This window comes from Lactuca virosa, chromosome 5 (assembly GCF_052849685.1).
Source record: "Lactuca virosa cultivar CGN04683 chromosome 5, Lactuca_virosa_CGN04683_v6, whole genome shotgun sequence".
Classification (NCBI taxonomy): domain Eukaryota; kingdom Viridiplantae; phylum Streptophyta; class Magnoliopsida; order Asterales; family Asteraceae; genus Lactuca; species Lactuca virosa.
In genome coordinates, this window is record NC_136430.1 from 194,410,893 (window position 1) to 194,433,455 (window position 22,563).

General features: G+C 36.3%; 3 protein-coding genes across 3 annotated transcripts; 1 reads left to right on the forward strand and 2 right to left on the reverse strand.

Moving 5' to 3' along the window:
* Window positions 1-251: 251 nt before the first annotated feature.
* On the reverse strand, window positions 252-1,405 carry LOC145112190 (uncharacterized). Its single transcript, XM_079048389.1, has 2 exons — window positions 1,177-1,405; window positions 252-934 (listed from the first exon to the last, which is right to left on the reverse strand). The coding sequence occupies exons 1-2, from the start codon at window positions 1,403-1,405 to the stop codon at window positions 252-254; spliced, it is 912 nt and encodes a 303-aa protein (XP_078904515.1).
* Window positions 1,406-2,065: 660 nt separating this feature from the next.
* LOC145112191 (uncharacterized) lies at window positions 2,066-2,896 on the reverse strand. The gene has a single exon (XM_079048392.1). The coding sequence runs from the start codon at window positions 2,894-2,896 to the stop codon at window positions 2,066-2,068; it is 831 nt and encodes a 276-aa protein (XP_078904518.1).
* Window positions 2,897-10,980: 8,084 nt separating this feature from the next.
* On the forward strand, window positions 10,981-19,861 carry DCAF1 (DDB1-CUL4 associated factor 1). The gene is made up of 14 exons (XM_079052123.1): window positions 10,981-11,439; window positions 12,294-12,375; window positions 12,539-12,655; window positions 12,748-12,926; window positions 13,013-13,736; window positions 13,832-13,929; window positions 14,009-14,432; window positions 15,221-15,814; window positions 16,122-16,301; window positions 16,525-16,989; window positions 17,078-17,188; window positions 17,297-17,415; window positions 17,492-18,962; window positions 19,030-19,861. Exons 1-14 carry the CDS (start codon window positions 11,159-11,161, stop codon window positions 19,729-19,731), a joined length of 5,547 nt encoding a protein of 1,848 aa, XP_078908249.1. The 5' UTR covers window positions 10,981-11,158; the 3' UTR covers window positions 19,732-19,861.
* The last annotated feature ends 2,702 nt before the right edge of the window (window positions 19,862-22,563 follow it).

The window sequence follows — 22,563 nt, forward strand, 5'->3', positions numbered from 1 at the left end:
GCCTCGAGTGGATAGAGCCTAGGTAGTGGGGATTCGTCCTAACTTTGCCGTCCACACAAAGCATGTCACTTTGATTGGTACTTCTCTAATCCACCAGAATTTTCTTGCGTCTACACTATTGTTTACTTCAAGCACCTGTCTAAGTGCGCGCACCTGGTAATTCCTATCATCCGTAAGGCTGCAGGTCCATGAGTATCCGTTTGACACCTCATGCTTTTTTATGACATCGATGGGAGGGATGCCTATTTTGACTAGTTGCTTTTCGATACTTGCAATATTGTTCCAGGCCCTGCAGTTGATTTCATGGAGTATTGATTATCAGGTTTATTAGCGAGGTTATGAATGCTTGAGATGGCTTTGGCCCATAGTAAATCGGGCTCATTTCGAAGCCGCCACCACCATTTAACAATTAAGGATGTGTTGAGAGATTTTATAGATCCCACACCCAAACCTCCAACATCCTTGCTAGCTATCACTTTCTCCCATGAGACCCAATGAATCTTCTTATTGCCCTCGGATCCACCCCATAAAAACCTCCTAAGTTTTTCAAGTTTCTCCAACACCCCAGCAGGTGCGACAAAGAGAGACAGGAAATAATTTGGAAGATTACCAAGGACAGATTTAATTAGTGTCAATCGCCCTCCAAATGAGAGCGTTTTCGCCTTCCATGACGACAATTTTTTGTGAAACTTATCAACAATTGGATTCCAATGTTTTATGAGCCTCGTGTTAGCGCCCACGGGGACTCCAAGATACGTGAATGGCAATATCGATGGTTCACAACCTAAGGGTGTTGCCCAGCGAGACACCTCTTGCGGACAAGCTCCCACTCCGAACACCTTTGACTTGTTGAAGTTGACTTTAAGTCCCGAAGCCACAAGAAAACAACGTAGGATTCTTGCGAGGTTTTTTATGTTGTGTTTGGACCATTCACCTACAAACAGTGTATCATCCGCATATAGAAGATGTGAGATTAGCGGCCCCCTATGTGGCAGTTGGATGCCTTGGAAGACACCAGCTTGGCAGGCTGCTCTCATTGTGACACTGAGACCTTCCATGGCCGTGATGAAGAGGAAGGGGGAGAGAGGATCTCCCTGTCGGACTCCTTTCGAGATTTTGAACTCATCTGTGTGATTTCCGTTAATGAGGATCGATGTATGAGATGAATGAAGGCACCCTTTGATCCACATTCTCCATTTGCCTCCGAAGCCCATCTGCGTGAGATTAGCGTCCAAAAATCCCCAATTAATAGAATCGAAAGCCTTGTTAAAGTCAGCTTTAAAGAGAAGTACTTTCTTTTTGTTCTTTTTTCCCAGGAGCAAATCTCATTAACAATCAATGGCCCGTCTAGGATATTTCTACCCTCAACATAAGCTGACTGCACTTCATCGATACAGTGCCCCATTACTTTTTTTAATCTAGTAGCCAAAATTTCCGCGATAATTTTATAAATGCACCCAATAAGGCTGATTGGTCTGAAGTCACTTAGCATTTGATGATCTTTAATCTTTGGGATTAGGGATATGAAGGACGAGTTACAAGACTTATCTAGCCGACCATGTATTTCGAAGTATTTTACTACCGCTGCGATGTCACCAAAAAGAACTTCCCAATACTTTTTTATGAATTTGAAGGAAAACCCGTCGGGCACCGGAGCCTTCTCATTGCCACATGCCCAAACTGATGCCTTAATTTCATCAAGGGAAATTGGGCCTCTTGATTGTGAAGTTTAGAAGCCGGAAGTTTTTTAAATAGGGGGCTTATTAGGTTTGCTCTAGAAGGCCAAGTTTCAGTGAATTTTGTTTTAAAAAAGCTTAAAGTCTCGAGCTTGATCTTGCATGGGTCAGTGCACCATTCACCATTAATCTTTATTCCATTGATCCTGTTCCTCCTTTTGTTATTATTGACATATCCGTGAAAGAACCTAGAGTTCTCATCCCCATCTACCATCCACTTGATTTTTGATTTCTGTTTGAGGTCCAATATCGCCATCTTTTCTTTTTCTGCAATTTCTTTATAGTTATTTTGTCTGAGGATTAATTCTTCCCTGGTGAGCAATCTTGATTCAGCCACCGTGTCTAGGTTGTCGACAATCTGTTTTAGTTTCATAATTACTGCCTCTTCTTTCGGATAATCTGTCTGTCGCCCTCCATTTCTTTATTGCTTTTTCGACATGTCTAAGTTTGGCCGCCAAATAGCAGTCTGGTGTCCCAAATCCACTGAAGTTATTCCAAGCCTTTACAAAAGCTGGTTCAAATCCATCCCTCAACATCCAGGAATTGAATAATTTGAATGAGGGTGGTCCAAAGTCGCACCAAGTGGATGAGAGAAGTATGGGGCAATGGTCTGAAAATTCCTTTGGAAGGGCGGTCACCGATGCTGACGGTATGAGATCGATGAAACTGGGACTCAGGAGGTACCTGTCGAGTTTGCTTAATTTGGAGTCGTCATTACGAAAGCATGTAAATCTATGTCCCCCCATCTTTAACTCAATAAGCCCTGCATCATGTATGAAGCTGTTGAACTCTCGAGCAGATCGAGGACAAAATGTAAAGTTAAATCTTTCATCAGGCCTTCTCACCACATTAAAATCTCCCATCAGGACCCACACACCTTTCTTTTCATTTTTGATTCTGCTCAGTTCTTCCCACAAAGCTATTTTATCCCGAGATGCTTGTGGCCCATAAATATTGGCAAAAACAATGGGTTCTTGTATTCCAGGCCACGAACCAATGTTGATTAAGAAGTGTCTGGAGTGTATTACCTCCGTTGATGTGAATACCCGATTGTCCCATATATTTAGCAGCCCACCTGATCTACCTGTTGCGTTTATTCTAGATGCCCCAAAATCATTAGATCCCCAGCAAGCTAATATATCTATAGATTCTGCATCCATTATTGGTGTTTCTTGTATTGCAAAAAATGTAACTCTATGTTTTGATTTTAACGTTCTCACCCACTTCACCTTATATTCTTCTCCTATTCCACGAATATTTAGCGATAAAAAGTTCATTGGGCAACATTGTTCTCACCTGATTTACCTAATACGTCAGCGAGCACCGGGTTTGACGACTCAAGCTCGAACCCAATCAAACACCCAATTGTTGTTGTGATTTCAGCTTCATTCGATTTTGGGGGATATTCCTTTGCGACGCTACTCATACCCGTTAGAGGAGACGAAAGAGGGTGATTGGTGTCATCCGGTTGGAGGTGAATATCGCAAGACGATGCAAGAGCAGGGGTAGGAGTCGACATATGGACATTATCTAACTTTTCACTTTGGAATGGAATGGTAACAGATACCGGAGAGCGGTGGATTCTCTTTCTCTTTAATGTAGATCTGCCAGCATCAGAATTTTGATTATTCTCATCCGATTTTGGGATAGCTGGGATTGGGCCGGGTGTATTAGGTGGGAGTGGACCAAAACAGCCTGTTAAGGCCAACTCCTTTAATAGTCCAAATGGCTCATGTTCATTTGTTATTATTTTTCCCGATTCAAATTGGTGATTTGGCCTATTTACCCGATTCGAATTTTGACGTGCTTCACGAATAATTTGGGGCGACGATATCTCTTCCCGCGTGCTGGAGCTTTGCTGTTTCTCGATGGTACCTGTGCCCTCGGGAATAGGTTGTAGTAATGAGGCCGGTGTCTGCGTCTCAGCCACCGCCTCCAGGATGTTCACCCTGTTGGTTCAGGCCCTGTTTCACACAGCAAAAACAGAGAAAAAAAAAAGAGAGAAGATAGGGGCAACTTTTCTGTGTTTATTCCAATTCTATTAACTCATCGACTACAAGGATATTTAAACAAGATAACTTATCCTAAAATTAGTGCACCTACTGCCCACTAAATCTCTACGTGGTATACTTAGTCATACTCCTAAAAAAAGACTAAAATATCCTTGAATAAAACACATGACTTTGATTTGGTTTGGATTAACACCAACACACCCAGCCGGCATCAGTATCTCCGACGACCGTGTTGTCGTCCACAATGATTTCCCCTTCTTCCAGCATGTTCATATCTGTAACTGAAATACCATCCTCTTCATCACTTCCTTCCTCTTCCGTCTCATCTTCGGTCTGTTCGTTATCAGATGAGTAATCTTCATTTACATATGGTTGTTTTTCCTTATCGAACATGAATGGGAACCATGGACCATCTTCATATTCGACAATCCCGACAGTGTCCATAATGCCGTTGAGTAAGACCTTAACCTCTTCATTTAGTTTCTTTTTCCACCTGGTGAGGATTCCAATTTTCACGCATGACGTGTCTACTCTATCTTTGATTTCATTAAATGGTGCTAAGATCCTACCAAAGCTTCTGGTGATTTCTGAAAAATTCTGTTCACACCAATATTTTATTGGTAGACCCACAATCCGAATCCACGCTACCCTTTCGAACAGGATATCGTTGAGATCTTCTCCCATTCAAAGCCATCTGAACATGTTCTCCCAGTTCACCTTATTTTCCAGGAATTCCTTCGCTGCCACTGTGCTACTGAAGCTGAGTAGAGCCATCATGCCCCCAGGATATTTAACTTCTGCCACTTTGTCGCTATGGATGGACATCAATGCCGGTAAAGGTCCAAGATGATCAAGCGATAAGGCTTCGCCAATTAGTGTAAATTTGTGAATCCATCTTTCCATCATCGTATCAGGTATTAGAGAGATGGCGGGAGCTTGGGCGTTGCTTCCGCCTTGGTTCTCCTCATTCAGATTCTTTCTTCTAGTGACATCTGCGTATGATCTGCTGTCGATGAACCCACTTCCACCTTTGCCGTTGTTACGGTGTACCGGACCTTTTCGTATGTTATTTCCTATGATTGGCTTGGTGATGGGTGCTTTCCTGCCATGTCTTGCAATATTAATTTCCAAAACATTGTTCCTGCATATTTTGCCGTTCATCCTTGTTTCCATGTCCTTGGCATCAGTGACATCTGTGAATCGAATGAAGTCGTAGTTCTTCCCATTTTTGCCATTTCTTTCACCGAAGTAGATGTCCGTCATCTTGCCAAACTGCGAGAAAATCCTCCTGAACTCCACCTTTGTGACGCCTTTTGGTATGTTTGTGACGAAGAAGCTTGTTTCATTACCCTTGTTGCACCTTTTTGCCGGAAATCTCCTCCGACGGACTTGCGTCCATCCGTGTTCCATTTGAGAGAAATAATATTATAAAAAAAAAAGGGCTTATGTCTTTACGTTTCTAAGATGTATATCTGTAATGTGTTCCTTTACTTACTCTAGGTATATAAATGCCAAACATAAAACATTCAAATTGTATTTATTTTTTAGCCAAATTAATTCAAAAACACAACAACCCAATTTACAACTAAGGTCAAATGAATAGTTACCGGTTACTAGACTATAAATATGCTATTTTTTATTATTTACATTTATGATAAAGTATAACATATATATTTTTAGATTTTACATATAAAATTAGCAAATTCTTTGTAATAAAAATAATTTAATTTCATCTTAAAAGGCTAAACATCCTCCCAAAATTAGATTTAATTAAAAGTAAATCTTCTGTAGTGATCAAAACGAAAAGTTAAGAATTTTATTGAATCGTTTATCCAGACTGAAAAAATATAATAATAATAAAAAAAAACGATTCAACTAATCTGAATACAAGTACATTTCATTCATTATATAGTTTCGAGAATATTTCGGCCCTTAGATACACCTACGACATTCAATAAAATACAAGCTTTTAATCCCCACATACAACCACTATATTGCATAAAATACAAATATGTACATACAATATTGATTTATATTTGAATGGAAAATGATATTTGCTAATGCATTGCATGTTTTTTAAAATATAACATGAAACTAATCATAACATCCTACTTTCATAGCTATTCTACTATGGAATATACTACAAACTAGTTAGACGTATGTATATTTGCTACGAAATTAGCTACATAATTGCATTCTATAGCTAATATTTGAATAACTACAGAATTTTGCTACGCAATCGGAGTCCGTAGTTATCATGCTACGAAGAGACAACCTCTCTCTAGTTGGAAGACTCTGTAACCGCAGCCTCCAAATAAAAATATTTAACTTGATAGGCACCCAATTATTCCATCTATTCTCACAACCACCCGTAACCAACAAAGCATTATCAATAAGAAATCTAGCAGAGGAAACTGAAAAAGAATCAGAGACATCAATAGACCAACCCAACCGATCAGGAAAAGAATTAAGATGGAGATCACACAACAAATCACTCAACTCATCCCACTGGGTCTGCTCAATTCCACCCCTAGGAACTCGTCTGAGAGAATCAACACTCCAACCGACCATAACCCTATCCTGAATGAAGACACTCCGATGAACGTCCAGGGCATAAATTCTAGGAAAAGACACCTTTCCAAACATCATGCCAAAAAGAAGTGTTACTCCCATCTCCAACTCTAATGTTTTACATTTTTTATAATACTTTTATTTATTTTTATTATGAACTCGAGTTATTTTATTTTTATTTTTATTTTATCAATCTCACTCTTTTAACTATTTTGTTTACCTCATTTTTCTAAAAGCTACTGTTATTTATTTATTTTTAAAATTCATTTATTTATTTTTAAAATTCATTCTTACAGTTTATTTAATATTTTTTTAATAAATTTAATAACTCTAACTTTCTTTTGACGAGTTCATTTGTACCGAATCATTATTGTCCATAATTAATTTTGATAATTTATTTTTCATCTTCCTGATTTTATAGAGATTTTACGTTTTATATATTTATTTGCAGCTTTCCATTTTTTCTTACAATTTTAATCCAACTTTTAACTATTTTTATGATTTTGGTTTAAACGTATTTTATAAATTCTCCTAAATCTTATTTTACAACTAGATTTTTTATGGATTTTAAAACTTACATTTATTAAAAAACAACTTTTTTTTTTCTATATATTTTTAAGACAAAATTTCACAATTGGTCCCTGTGGTTTACAGACTATCGCACTATGAGGACTTACTAGCAAAAAGTCACGCGACTGGTCCCTGTGGTTTGTAAAATTACATGAAAGGTCCTCCTGCCGTTAAATCTAACTTTTCAGCTATTAGATTTTAATGGAAAAGACTATTTTGCCCTTGTACCAATATTGCAATACACTACAAACCTCAAGGACCATTTCTGTAATTTTATAAATTTGAAATTTTGTATATATATAAATTATAAATATAAATTCCATATATATATATATATATATATATATATATATATATATATATATATATATATATATATATACACACAGAATTTATATTTATAATTTATATATATACAAAATTTCAAATTTATAAAATTACAAATTTATAAAATTACAAAATTTCAAATTTATATATATACAAAATTTTCAACAACTTGATAATTTTCTTTTATCTTTTTCACATTTTGTTTTCTATTTTTATTTTATAATTTTAGTTATTTATGGTTTTTTAATGTTTTTATTTATTTTGATTCAAGTAAATAAACTTAAATTCGATAAACCATATCAAAACTTTTTTTTTCTTAATTATGAAATGAAACGTTAATGTTTTTTTTTTTATTTTATGTTGTTACGGTTTATTTTTTTTATTTTTTTTTATTTTTTTTACTTTGATGCTCCACAGTTAATATCGTTAACAACTTTATGTTTGCATTTATCATTATCATTATTTCACATTTTGTTGTTTTTTTATATATATTTAGTTATTTATTATTCTTCTATTGTTTTTATTTATTTTGATTCAAGTAATGAAAAATAGAAAAAACAAAAAAACAAAAACACAAACACCAAAGTTGTAAAATACTCTAATATATTAATACATTTTACACTTTTCATAATTTTTTGGTTTTTTCGAATTTTTTTAATTAGTTTTGGTTATTTATGGTTTTCTTAACTTTTTATTATTATTTTGATTTGTGTAAATAAAAAAGTTATGTTTATTTTCTTTATTTATATTTGTAAATATAACTATTTTATTTACGCGAATCAAAATAAAAAAAAATTACAAAAACCATAAATAACCAAAATAAAAAAAAACCAAAAAAACTCAAACACCAAAATTGTAATATACTCTAATATATTCAAATATTTTACACTTTTTGGAAAAGGTGAAAAAAAAGTTATCAAGTTGATGAAAAATAAAACGAAACAACGAAAAAAATAAAAATAGGAAATAATTAAAAAATAATATGAAAAAAATAAAAAAAATAATACTAAAAAATAAAAAGAATACGAAAAAACCAAAAAAAAAGATGAAAATGTAAAATGTATTAATATATTAGAGTATATTAGAATTTGGTGTTTTGAGTTTTTTTTTTTCATTACTTGAATCAAAATAAATAAAAACAAAGAGGAATAATAAATAATTAAATTATAACAAAAATAGAAAACAAAAGGTCAAATACTGATAATAATAAATGCAAACATAAAGTTGCTAACGATATTAATTAGAAGCATAACAAAAAAAATGAACAGTAACGACATAAAATTAAAAAAAATAAAAAATAAAAAAACATCAACACTTCAATTCACAAATAAGAAAAGTTAAAGAAAAAAATAATTTCGACATGGCTGATCGAATTTAAGTTAATTTACTTGATTCAAAATAAATAAAAATATAACAAAAAACCATAAATAACTAAAACAATAAAATAAAAATAAAAAACAAAATGTCAAAAAGATAAAAAAAAACTATCAAATTGTTGAAGAATGATGAATTGCAGGTAAGATGAAGAAGATTCTTCAGGTAAATCGCACCGCCACTCCACCTGTTCCCACTGCCACCTGCTACGATGCCAACCCTCACCCAAACCACCAATAAATCGCAACAATCGCCATCTCCTTCATTTGTGTCGACTCTTAAGTCTTTAACAACCTCCACCACTTAAATTCAGTTGACCAAATTAGAGGTACCTTGAATGAAATCGGGGATGAGAGGGCCAAATCGGAGACCAAATTTGCAGAGATTAGCACTCTACCTGTGTATGTATAGGTTTTTTTTATTGGGGGTGACAGAAGGTTAGCGAAGGAAGATTTTGATGCCAAAACGACTTCATCATTGCTCGAAGCAATCCCGACGATCTCGATTCTCAAATCGCCTCTCTACAACCTTCTAAATCTCAAAATCGGCAATGAATCGTAAGCATTTCCCTCCTATATGCAAACCAATCGATTTTCAGGAACCAATCAATTCTCACATGAAATTGATTCATGAAAAACGCTCGTATAACGTGGTCGTCGACCATGGAACAGGTGAGGGAACGGGATGGGTAGGGCAGTAGTGAAGGTCGATTTCCTGCGAAAGCTTTGTTTCCGGAGATCGATGGGGCTGAATAGAAGGAAAGGGAAGGCAGTGAAGCTTCTCTCATCTGTTCTGATAACAAGGTGCGATGCGGAAGGGAGAACCGATTGAGCTAGGAGAGCAGCAACATCGGCGCAGGTGGTGTGTTTGGCAGTGGAGCTCGGCGGGAAGAAGGGCATGTGTGATGGGGGGTGTTCGGCGTTGTTGTTTGCTCGACAATCACAAGTTTCCTTTCATCTCTCTTCTTTTTACTTTGACAGTAAATCCATAGGGTTTAGTCAATAGATTTAGGTTAAGATGAGTGTTTGTTGATTGATTCTTGACAGAAATGGATAAATGTAATGGATGAGTGAGGTTAATCTTTTACAGGAAATCGATGGGTGTATGTTTGTTTTGCTTGACAGAATCGATGAGGTGTAAATCACTAGGTTTAGGTTTGTGTTTTGGTTGCTTGAAATTGCCATGGAAAGAAGATGAATCAATAACAAGGAGTGGTTGTATTTCTCATTTGCAGGTATACATGAAAAGAACAAGAATGCTCTTGTGTTCTTGGCTGGGAACGAATGCAGAAGGGAAGAACAAGGATATGTGTTGATTGTATTGGTTTATGAGAGAGAGAGAGAGAGAGAAAATATTTTCTTTTTTCTTTTATTTTTAATTCTTTTTAATTGTTGTAATAAAAAAATTAAAATATTAAATAATCAGGGGCAAAATCGTCTTTATAAAAAAGTTCAAACAAAATCGGACAAAATTCGCAACAAAATTAAAATTTTGGACCTTTGATGCTAGTCCAAACTTTTTTGGACCAAAGTGACAATTTTAAGCTAACCACAGTAGGGCTGTCAAATCGGGCAGTCGTGTCGTGTTTTTGTCTGACACGACACGATGTCGTGTTTTTTTTTCATTAACACGAAAACGAACCAATTAAAACACGACAACACGACACGACAAAGATAATATTACATAACTATTAGTGTATTTCGTTCATACTTAAAGATATATAACACGACAAAAACAAAAAACACGAAAAACACGACAACTACATGCTTAATCGTGACAATTTCGTGTCGATTTATGAACACGAACAGGACACGACACGACATCGTGTTTTTTAATCTTGACACGAAAACGACATGAACACGAATTCGAATTTTGATTTCGTCCCGATTTCGTTTCGTTTCGTGTATTTTTGTCGTGTCGTGTCATAAATTGACACCCCTAAACCACAGGGACCATTTGTGCAGTTTAGTCTTAAAACAATCATTTTTTTATAACTTTTGGATGTTTTTGTTTTCTTGTATATTTTTCTAAATTTTTTTTTTGGTTTCTACATATTGGTTGGTTTTCACGTATAGATTTTTTAAGATAATTCCATTTTTACAACTACTTTTTGTTATAATTTTATTTTACGAAAAAATTACGTTTTCATTTTAATGCATATATAAGTTGTAAAAAATGCAAACTTTTATGGTTTCTATGTATTCACATTTACAAACCAAAATGTTTAATTATATATAATTAAATTCTGATTTTCCTGTAAAATATACATTATAACAAAAATAAACTCTAACTCTAACCCTTTAGGTTATAATTATTTCGGGCCAGGTTTCGATCCGGTTAAACGGGTTACGATCCTTTTCGAGGCCTGTTGCAAAATTCCCAAAATTTGTAGGGAAACACACATTCGCACGCCTCTCATATAAACTACTCTTCTCAAACACACAGTCGCACCACCGAAGAATTCCCTTTCAATTCAGAATCAATTCATTCAACAATTTGTGTATATATATATATCGCCGCGATTCAATCCTACCCGAATTAATCATCTACGTATTTTATTGTTCGACAATGGAGGCCGCTGCAGACGATTTTCAAACGGAAGGAGCTGCGGCGCCACCGCCACCGCCACCACCTGAACCGATTCCCCCGGTGGAAGAGGACGACGAAGACGAGGAATATGAAGAGGAAGAAGAGGAGGAGGAGGATGACGAAGAAGAAACGAATAACGAAGACGAAATTCTGATAGCGAAAGCTCAGGGACTGATAGACAAGATCACCGCCTCTCCTGATAACCCTAAGCCCATATGTCTTCATGCCCTAGCCTCCATTCTCGAAACCCAAGAAGCCAGGTCTTACTTCTCTCTATCTCTCTCCATATGTAACTATACATATATGTATTTATATCTATACTAAAAACGTATTAGCTTAAAAATCGGTTGTTGATTATGTGAATTCCAATTTGCTCTTGGTGTCCAATGACTCCTTAAAAAAGTATTTGGGGATGTTTTAATTGCGGTTTTTGTTGTTTCTATAACATATGATGATATGCAGCCTGGCCATGTTATATGTGAATATTGTAATCCTGGTATTTCAGTTTGAATCAAGTTCAAGTGGTTGTCTGTTTCCTTTTTTTTCGCGTGACCTTTTTTCACATTCAAACTATTCAGGATTGCTTATTGGAGAACTATTGAACCCAGCTTTGTATACTTCTGACATACATCACGCTCGGAAATGAATGTTTTTTTGATCAATTGAATCCTATTTTACTGATTGTCTTGAGTGAGATATGTGAATTTGAGTATTTAAGCAACATGTTACCCTACGTTGTGATTAAGACCTCCGTGTTTAAAGGGAATTTCAGTGTATGTTGGTTTCTTCTTGTACATCCCTACCGAATACCATAGTATACAAGGCTAAATTTGGCACAATCACTGAAAAACCATTAGTCATGTCATGAACACATCAGCACATTGTTTAAATATCCAAAGGTTTTTGTGTGGCCACCAATGCACTTTATGTTAACTTAGTATTATATATTGATCTTGTTTAAAGCAAACATTTCCAGTTTTCCACAACTAGTTCATCCACAAAGTATGCTAATATCTTTTTTTGTAGGGTTCTCCATACCCATCTTATATGAGTAATACAACTTAATTCTATAACTATTGAATGCTGACATATTCTCATATAAACATCTATATAGGTACATGGAGGAAACTGGCCATTCCTCTTTAAACAATGGTCGTGCTTCCTATAACATTGGACGTTTGGGGAACTTACTTCGGGTAATATAAATTACTTCTCTTTTTGGTTTATTAGTTTGCAGTAGTTATTTTACATTAAAAGTTTTGTTTTTTAATGTTATCTAGATAAAGTTGGTGTACAATAAGTGTTATTGTTTAGTAGGAAGTTTTTCAATATGAAAAATGACACAATGTCTTTCTACAGGATAATGATGAATTCTTTGAATTGATATCTGTAAAGTTTCTATCCGAAACTCGATATCCAATATCTGTTCAGGCAGCTGCTCTAAGACTTCTCTTCAGTTGTTCACTCACTTGGATGGTATGCTCTATTCTCTATAATCAAGTAATCAACCTCTAAAATATAAATCTTCTTTTCATTTTTTGTTTCTAATTATGTTCTATAAAATACAGTATCCACATGTTTTTGAAGAAACCGTTTTGGAGCACATAAAACAATGGGTCATGGATGGGTCAACAAGGTCTTCTTCTGAAGATCACAAGGGCAAAAATGGGTCTAGTGTAAAACAATCATCTGATTCTGAAATGTTAAAAACCTATTCTACTGGACTTCTTGCTGTATGCTTACCTGGGTATGTTATGTTTTAAAACAACATTTCTTTTTCTTTTTTCTTTAAAGATAATTATGTTGACTTTTTGACTTTGACTTTGACTTCAGTGGAGGTCAAGTAGTGGAAGATGTTCTTACATCCGGATTATCCGCCAAACTTATGCGGTATCTTCGCATACGTGTGTTAGGGGAAGCAAGCACAAGTCAAAAAGAGTCAAACTTTTTATTAGACAACAAAAATTCTTCAGCTGCTGCTATTAGATCAAGGAGGCATGCTTCCGAGACATCTCTAGAACCTTCTAGAATCCCAGATGAGGGAATCACAGATGACAGGTGGACAGAACCAGATGGTTTAGATGAAGATAACGAAACTCATGATGGGAAGACAAGGGTAAATGACCGAAGTAACCCTGGAAAGAATCGAGGATTGTTAAGGTCTAGAGGGAAAGGCAGAGTGAATGAAGGTGGTGTGGAGAATGAACATGTTCTTAATTCTCCAGGGTCTGGAATTAGATTAGGGGGACAAGGACAGGGACAGGGGCAAGGAAGGAATTTTAGGGACAAAAGTTTGGTGAAGAGTGTGGAGTTAAAACGTGTGGCAGATGCTAAAAAGTTGTCTGGAAGGGTAGGTGGTGATCTTATGATTGTTGAAAGAGATGATAGTGATGACTGTTTTCAAGATTGTAAAGTTGGATCAAAGGATATTTTTGAGATTGTTAAAATGGCTGTAAGAGCTGCTGAAGCAGAAGCTAGAACAGCAAATGCTTCTCTGGAAGCCATTAAAGCTGCTGGTGATGCTGCTGCTGAACTTGTTAAAACTGCAGCTTTGGAGGTATGTTCTAATAATCTAATTATTCTCTTCCATTTAATTTCTTTTCACTAATTTACTGTATTCCTGAGTTATTTATTACTGGTTTATATTTTTAGGAGTTTAAAAAGTCAAACAATGAAGAAGCTGCAGTTCTATCTGCATCTCGAGCTGCCTCTACAGTTGTTGATGCAGCTAATGCTACTGAAGTTTCCAGGTTTGTATTTTCCATTAGATATCTAATTTTTTCAACTTTTAAGATAATAATCATTTTAATTAATTTCTTTAAATCACAGGAACCATAACACAGGTGTGAGTGAGTCAGCTAATTCAAAAGATCCAGAACCCGAAACCAATGAGGAAACTGAAGAGTTTTTCATTCCTGATACTGAATCCTTAGCAAAACTAAGGGAAAAATTCTGTATTCAATGTCTTGAAATTTTAGGAGAATATATTGAGGTTCTTGGCCCTGTGTTACATGAAAAAGGAGTAGATGTTTGTCTTGCATTGTTGCAAAGAAATTCTGACCTTAAAGAGCCATCACAGATTGCAATTCTTTTGCCTGATGTGTTGAAATTAATCTGTGCTTTGGTTGCACATCGGAAATTTGCTGCATTGTTTGTGGATCGTGGTGGTATACAAAAACTTCTTGCTCTTCCGAGAACGCCCCTCACATTTTCTGGCCTCTCTTCTTGTCTATATGCAATTGGTTCACTCCAGGTATTGTTATATAACATGTTATTTATATTTTAGCCGCCATTTGTTATTGGATTTGTGTCAATTTGACAGAATTTGCAGTTTTTTGTCCTACCCACTCTTGATTTCTCATCTGTGCAAAAGACGTAAATACCCTTGTCATCCCCATCAATAAAATTAAACCTAGCAAGCTTGTCAATGAGATAAAACTTTAAATTTTTGTCCCTGTAAAAAAGGGATTTACAATGTGGGATAGGAACTCATTATTCACTCTTGATCTTTCATCTGTGCAAAAGACATAGATACCCTTCTCATCCCCATTAATAAAATTAAACCTAGAAAGCTTGTCAATGAGATAAAACTTTCAATTTTTGTCCCTACAAAAAAGGGAATTATGATGTGGGATGGGAATTCATTCACTCTTGATCTTTCATCTGTGCAAAAGACGTAAATACCCTTCCCATCCTCATCAATGGAAGTAGCACTAAAAAAGGTTGTCAATAAGACAAAGACTGCAATTCTTTTTTGTCCTACCCAAAAGGGTGTACAAATTTGCCTGTGCAAAAGACATAAATACCCTTTTGTCTGTGCAAAAGACATAAATACCTTTCTCATCCTCTTCACCGAATGTAGCCTTAGAAGGGTACAAATTTGCAATTCTTTTAAATCCTTTTCAATCTCTCGTCAGTGCAAAAGACATAAATACCCTCATCCCCTCATCATAAAAATTAGCCCTACAAAGCTTAACACAAACTTAAATTTCATTCTTATATATTTTATATACTAAAGATTCTAATTTATGTTTTTTTTAGGGAATAATGGAGCGTGTATGTGCCCTTCCTTCAGAAGTCATCCACCAACTAATCTCACTAGCACTCCAACTCCTCGAATGCCCACAAGACCAAGCAAGAAAAAACTCCGCCTTATTTTTCGCCTCTGCTTTCGTTTTCCGAGCCGTAATCGATGCATTCGACAACCAAGACGGTCTCCAAAAGCTCCTAAACCTCTTAGGCGAAGCCGCATCCGTAAGATCCGGCGCCACGTCAGCATCCGTGGGCCCCTCGGCTACAAACCCCCTCCGGACCCCACCAGAAGTTCTGACATCATCAGAAAAACAAATCGCTTACCACACAACCGTTGCGTTACGCCAGTATTTTAGGGCGCACCTTTTGTTGCAGGTGGACTCGATTCGGCCTAATAAGAATCTTAAAAGTGCTCCACGGAATATTCCCAGCTCTAGGGCGGCTTATAAGCCACTTGATATTAGTAATGAGGCTATCGATGCGGTGTTTCGTCAGATACAGAAGGATCGAAAACTTGGGCCCGCTTTTGTCAGAGCCAATTGGCCTGCTGTTGAAAAGTTTGTGAATTGTAATGGGCATACTACCATGTTGGAATTGTGTCAGGTATTTTAAATTTACATATTTGGTCCCTGAGTTTATCTGAATTTTGCAGTTTTGGTCCCAAAATGTATCTTCTTGTAGTTTCGGTCCACAAATGTTTTTGGTCCCTGTTCCAAGTAAAGTTTACTTGACTATACTACCCTTTATATTTGGAACAGTGACCAAAGCATTAAAAGAAACTCAGAAAAGGACGAAGGTTGTAAGAGAAGTTTAATCAGTTAAACTTAGAGATCATTTTTTTTGTTGTTTACTATGTTTTTTCCAATCATCAGATGTTTAAAAATCAATATATATATATTTTTCTGATTAGGCACCACCTGTTGAGAGATACTTGCATGATTTGCTTCAATATGCATTGGGTATCCTGCATATTGTTACTTTGGTTCCTAATAGTCGGAGAATGGTAGTGAATGCTACTCTGAGTAATGATCGTTTAGGTATAGCGGTTATTCTTGATGCAGCAAATGGTGCTGGTTTTGTTGATCCTGAGGTATGTAATTCAGTTATTCTGCATCGTATGTGTTTTGAGTAAATTACAGTTCTGGTCCCTGTGCTATAGCAGTTGTTTTGGATATGGTCCAATAAGGTTTTTTTGCTGTTAAATGTAAAATGACCATTGGATCATACCCGAAAGAACAACTATAGGACAGGGACCAAAACTGTAAATTAATGTATATGCCAAATGCCAATTACTGACACATTTTACTGGACAGATTATTCAGCCAGCACTAAATGTTTTGGTGAATCTGGTCTGTCCTCCACCATCAATCAGTATGAAGCCAACAATGCCAGGAGGACAAGGACAGATGTCATCCACCCAACCATCAAGTTCAAATCCTCCTTCCACATCAGAGCCAGCTGTCAACCTGAATGGAGAATCCACCGGGGGGCAGGCGACACCTGGCGCCTGCTCTGGACTAGTTGGTGACCGGAGAATCTCATTAGGCGCCAAACAAGGCGGTCCTTCTTCTGGGCTTGCTGCACAGATGGAACAAGGGTACCGCCAAGCAAGAGAGGTGGTTCGAGCCAATAATGGTATCAAAGTTCTGCTTCAGCTCCTCCAGCCACGGATCATAACACCATCTACCGCCCTTGACTGCCTTCGTGCTCTCGCTTGCAGAGTCTTGCTTGGTTTAGCAAGAGATGATACCATTGCTCACATTTTAACAAAACTTCAGGTATACTATATTCTAAATCTAACAAAATACCAACTTACTTTCAATGATTTTTTGGTTTAATAGTGAAGAGCTTATCTTGTTGTTATAGGTTGGGAAAAAGTTATCAGAGCTTATTAGGGATTCCGGTAGCCAAACGCCAGGTGGCGAACAGGGAAGGTGGCAGACAGAACTATCTCAGGTTGCAATTGAGCTGATGGCGGTATGTATACTATATAATAAGTATTTGGAAAATACTTCTTTTTTATTCATTAGGGTTTAGGGGATTATTTTGATGATGATGATGATGCCATTTTATCATGTATTGCAGATTGTTACAAATTCAGGGCGAGCAAGTACATTGGCTGCTACTGATGCTGCTACTCCTACTCTGAGGCGAATTGAGAGAGCTGCTATAGCTGCTGCCACTCCTATTACTTACCACTCTAGGTATTCAATTATTCATTCATCTTGTTGTTTCTCTTTGACTCTTCTCTCCATTTCTAACTTTTGAGATTTGGTGTAGGGAGCTTTTACTGCTGATTCATGAGCACCTACAAGCATCTGGTTTATCAACAACCGCAGCTCAACTTCTAAAAGAAGCTCAATTAACACCTTTACAATCATTAGCCGCCCCTTCATCTCTCGCATACCAAACCTCCGGTCAAGAAACCGCATCACTACAAATCCAATGGCCCACCGGCCGCTCCTCTTCCGGCTTTCTCACTAAAGAAAAATCCAAACCACAAGACGATCTAAACCACTCATCTTTCTCCTCAAAAAGACGACCTTTAGTTTTATTATCCCCAACAACCGCCAAAACCACCAACTCCTCAAAAAAACCACCCATACCTCCCGCCACATCAGAACCTCCCGCCACCTCAGAAGTGGATAATTCCGATTGTATCCTCAAAACCCCAATCATATTACCCCTGAAACGGAAACTCACCGAGCTGCGTGACTTCGGACAATCATCAAGCAAACGACTCAACACTGGTGACCTCGGGTTCCGCTCTCCGGTGGCTCCCACACCTACTACCAACCGGAAAAGCACTTTACTAGGTGACACTCCGTTCTCCTCTAGAACACCGGGAACCGTTGTATCTGATAATTTAGATGATAATAACGCACACAGCCACGGGATTGCTGACACCCAACCGAATCCCGAGCGGTTAACTTTGGATTCAATCGTGGTTAATTATTTAAAACACCAACACCGCCAATGCCCAGCTCCGATCACCACCCTACCCCCGCTCTCTCTCCTCCACCCACACGTCTGTCCCGAATCAAAACGCAGCCTCGACGCGCCATCAAACATCACCGCCCGCCTCAACACCCGCGAGTTCAGAAACATGTATGGCGGCATCCATGGCAGCCGCCGCGACCGCCAGTTCGTGTACAGTAGATTCCGGCCATGGCGGACATGTAGAGACGACACCGGCGTGTTACTCACCTGCATCACGTTCCTCGGCGACTCCTCCCAAATTGCCGCCGGTAGCCACTCCGGTGAACTCAAAGTCTTCGATTCAAACACCAACAACATGCTCGAAAGCAGCCCTGGTCACCAGTTCCCGTTAACCATGGTTAAATCTTTCATCTCCGGGGACACACAGTTGCTTCTCTCTTCAAGCTCACATGATGTCAGATTGTGGGACGCGCCCTCGGTGTCTGCGGGACCCAAATACTCATTTGATGGGATTAAGGCTGCCACATTTAGTCATTGTGGGACGATGCTTGCGGCTTTGTCTTCTGAGTTATCGAGACGCGAGATTTTGTTGTATGATGTTCAAACGTGTAAATCTGATTTGAAACTTACGGATCCATCTTCTAATGCTTCAAGTAAAGGACACGCTTATTCTCAGGTTCATTTTAGTCCTTCGGATATTATGCTTCTGTGGAATGGCGTGTTGTGGGACCGGAGAGTTCCGGGCCCCGTTCACCGGTTTGATCAGTTTACCGATTATGGTGGTGGTGGATTTCATCCTGCTGGAAACGAGGTTTGTTTTTTATATTACATAATTAAATTAAATTCTTTATATATCGTCTCATTTTGTTTTGTGACAGGTAATTATAAATTCAGAAGTGTGGGATCTACGAAACTTCAGGCTTCTTCGGAGTGTCCCATCTTTAGATCAAACAGTAATTACATTCAACGCAAGTGGCGATGTCATATACGCGATCCTAAGAAGAAATCTAGAAGAAGTGACATCCGCGTTCCAAACTCGCCGAGTCAAACATCCTCTGTTTTCCGCGTTCCGAACGATCGATGCAGTCAACTATTCAGATGTTGCCACCTGTCCTGTCGACCGATGCGTTCTTGATTTCGCTACCGAACCGACTGACTCTTTTGTTGGTCTTGTCACGATGGACGATCAGGATGAGATGTACTCGTCTGCCCGAGTTTATGAAATTGGGCGGCGGAAGCCGACCGATGATGATTCTGATCCTGATGATGCGGAGAGTGAAGAGGAAGATGAGGATGATGATGATGAGGATATTGATGATGATGCGTTGTTGGCGAATGATGAAGATGGTGATATGAGTAATGATGAGGATAGTTTGAGTGATCTTGATGATGATGAGGATGGGGATGATGATGACGATGACGATGATGATGGGGATTTTGTGATGGATGGGGTGGATTTTGGTGGTGGTGGGATATTTGAGATTTTGAGTGAGGATGGAGAGGAAGGGGATGATGAAGATGATGATGAGATGATTGAGTCTTTGAGTAGTGGAGATGAGGATTTTATTGGAGGGTTTTAAGTTATATGAGAGTGAGTGTATTATATAGTTGATTTTAGGAAAGAAGAACGAAAAGAACAGACTTTTTCTTTATCTTCAAAGTTTTGATGAAATTGGTTGGTTTTTCTTTACAAAGGGAGGCATTGTATCAGTTAATTGTAGTTTTGCATATCTTTTAGTTGTTTACTAAATTGATCTATGATGTGACTTATTCCTATAAAACTATGTGTCAGGTAGAATGACTCGTGCCTATACATATAATGTATTGGACATGATCTACTTGATACATAATGCTTTAACATCAAGGTTGGTTTGAGATTGTTGGCTATTATTGTATGTCTTCATGTGAAATATATCTTTCTAAAAAAGCTGAAACTTTACCTCTGATGGTGTATATTTAATGCACGAGAGCTCTATTTATGTTATTTACAGCAATTGATTCTGGAACTGAATTGGAGACGTTATCTTAATCAAAGTTGTAAAAATCGCTCGGCGGTCGACTGGGTCAAGTGATTAATCGGTTTGGCGGGGATTAATCAGAGGATTAATCGGGGACCATAAATTACTTATAAAACTATTTTAAATTTTAATATATCCTAATAAAAAAATAGTATTTGAAAATTTAAAATTTTGAAAATTTGAAATATTTGATATAATATTTGAAAATTTGAATAAAAATTTAAAATTTTGAAGTTTTGTAAATTTTGGTGTAATATTTGAAAATTTGAAAATTTTAAAATGTTTCCGCTAAGGACCGTCGAGGACCGTCTAGCCCGAGTTTGACCGATATTGATCAATTTCCGCCAAACAACCCTAATCGTAATCAGTTGCAGACCGCCAAACGCATAGGCGGCCGCCTAGGCCGATATTAACTGGTCTTAATGCTAAGTTACTAACGATAACCACTTTGTATTTGTGTTGGATAATAATTTAGGAGACGTTAGTCTGGAAGAAGAAGACTGTTTGTTTTTTACATCTGCAGGGTGTTAAAATAAACTAAAATCTATTTAAACTGATTTTTAAAAAAAAAACTTAAAAGAGTTTTTTTGATAATTTTATGACTAACAAATGTAGATTAACTTTTATGCATTATTGTATAAAAAGTGAAAATAAAATGGTAAAAATTATCGTATATATTTAATAAAAACCAACAAACTTTCATCGTAAAGTTATACCTAAACATTGTAATTAGGGATAAAATAATTTAACATATAACATGAATGAAAATAAACTTTGATTTTAAATGAAAATTTTCAAAATTTCTATTTTACTTTTTCAATTAAATCAATTAAAAACTTACCATAAATATTTTTCCCAAGAAATAAACAATGTTGCATTAAATAATGTTTTATAAAATTTAACACAAAAATAATATAAAACAATATTATGATTTTTTTACATATCAATATAAACAACTCCAGAAATTATTATTGTAATTAAATATTTAATTATAATTTTGTCATAAAGGTCATGATTGTGTTATCGAACATTTTTTTCTTTAAGTATTGTAACCGTTTTCCAATTTATTTATCATAGATAAAGTTGGAATAAATCTAAATTTAAAAAAATAAAAAATAAAATAAAAAAAGAAACAAAAGTATATGTGTTTTTTAGGTTAAAAGATGTCCGAAGAGGTTTGAAGACTCTGGTCCACATCTGCGCCAAGAAGAGGACTCACAAACATTTTTTGGTATGCAGTCTTCAAAAAAACAAACAGTCTGCGATGCTTAATGTCTGCGCGTAGTCTGCGCGGCGCAGACAGAAGATGCCAAGAAATCTGCAGCCAAAAAACAATCAACACCTAAGTTAAACATAACAACCACTAACACAATTGTATTTGGATGAACTAGTTTAATGTTGAAAATTCTAACTTTCTATGAAAAGATAAACATCTCACCAACACCAAGTTTGATTGAACTCCACCATGGTAAGAGGTTCATAAGACTTCTAGGTACTAAACAGATTAATTTGTTTGATATATACGATTTCTCAGTGGATGCGTTGGACTTTGTAATGATGGAACTATATATTGGTAGTTTGGTACCCCCATTTATATATTACCACTTCAGGTTGCCTAATAAAACATAGCTTATAAATAGTTATTGGACTCTAACAAAACTTTTATAAAACCCGAACACAAGTTTACGGATTCAAATCTCAAACACTTGAAATCCAAGAGACCCACACCCAAATAGCTTGAACGACCACACATCTCGTAGGTCGCCGTCTCTGACCATTTGCCACTTCTCGCTAACCGTTGGTTGCATGTAATTGGCCTCTTCTCCAACTGTCACTATCTATCTTTTCAGCCTTGTCTTTCTGCGTCTCAATTTCAGTATGTGACAAATGTTAGAATTTAGATATGAACTTTTATTTGTATTTCATATCTCTCTCTCTAAGTCTTGGTTATTGTGTCTAGGTATTGGTTAATGTGTCAATATTAATTTCTTGCAGGAAGAAAATACTTAGATGCTTTTTTTTTTAGTTTTCTTTTACACATCTTAAATATATTATTTGTTGTTTATCTCAATGTTGTCAATTCGGTTGTATGTACTATTTATAGTATAATAAAGTAATAATTTATTTATTTTGTTAATTTTTCAAAATTATTTTATTTATTTATTTGTTTAGTTTTTGCATATTATTTATTATAATTTACGAGTTGATTATTAGTTAATTATTTTAATATATGTGCATATGTGATATGCATTCAAATAATAAATTTATGATTATTTTATATAATTATTTATTTTTATTACATTTACTAACATTTTTAATATATTTAAATTTTGTTGTGTTATAGAAATGTTAATTTTGTTAGACAATAGATAGATTTTGTAAACTTTCAATTTT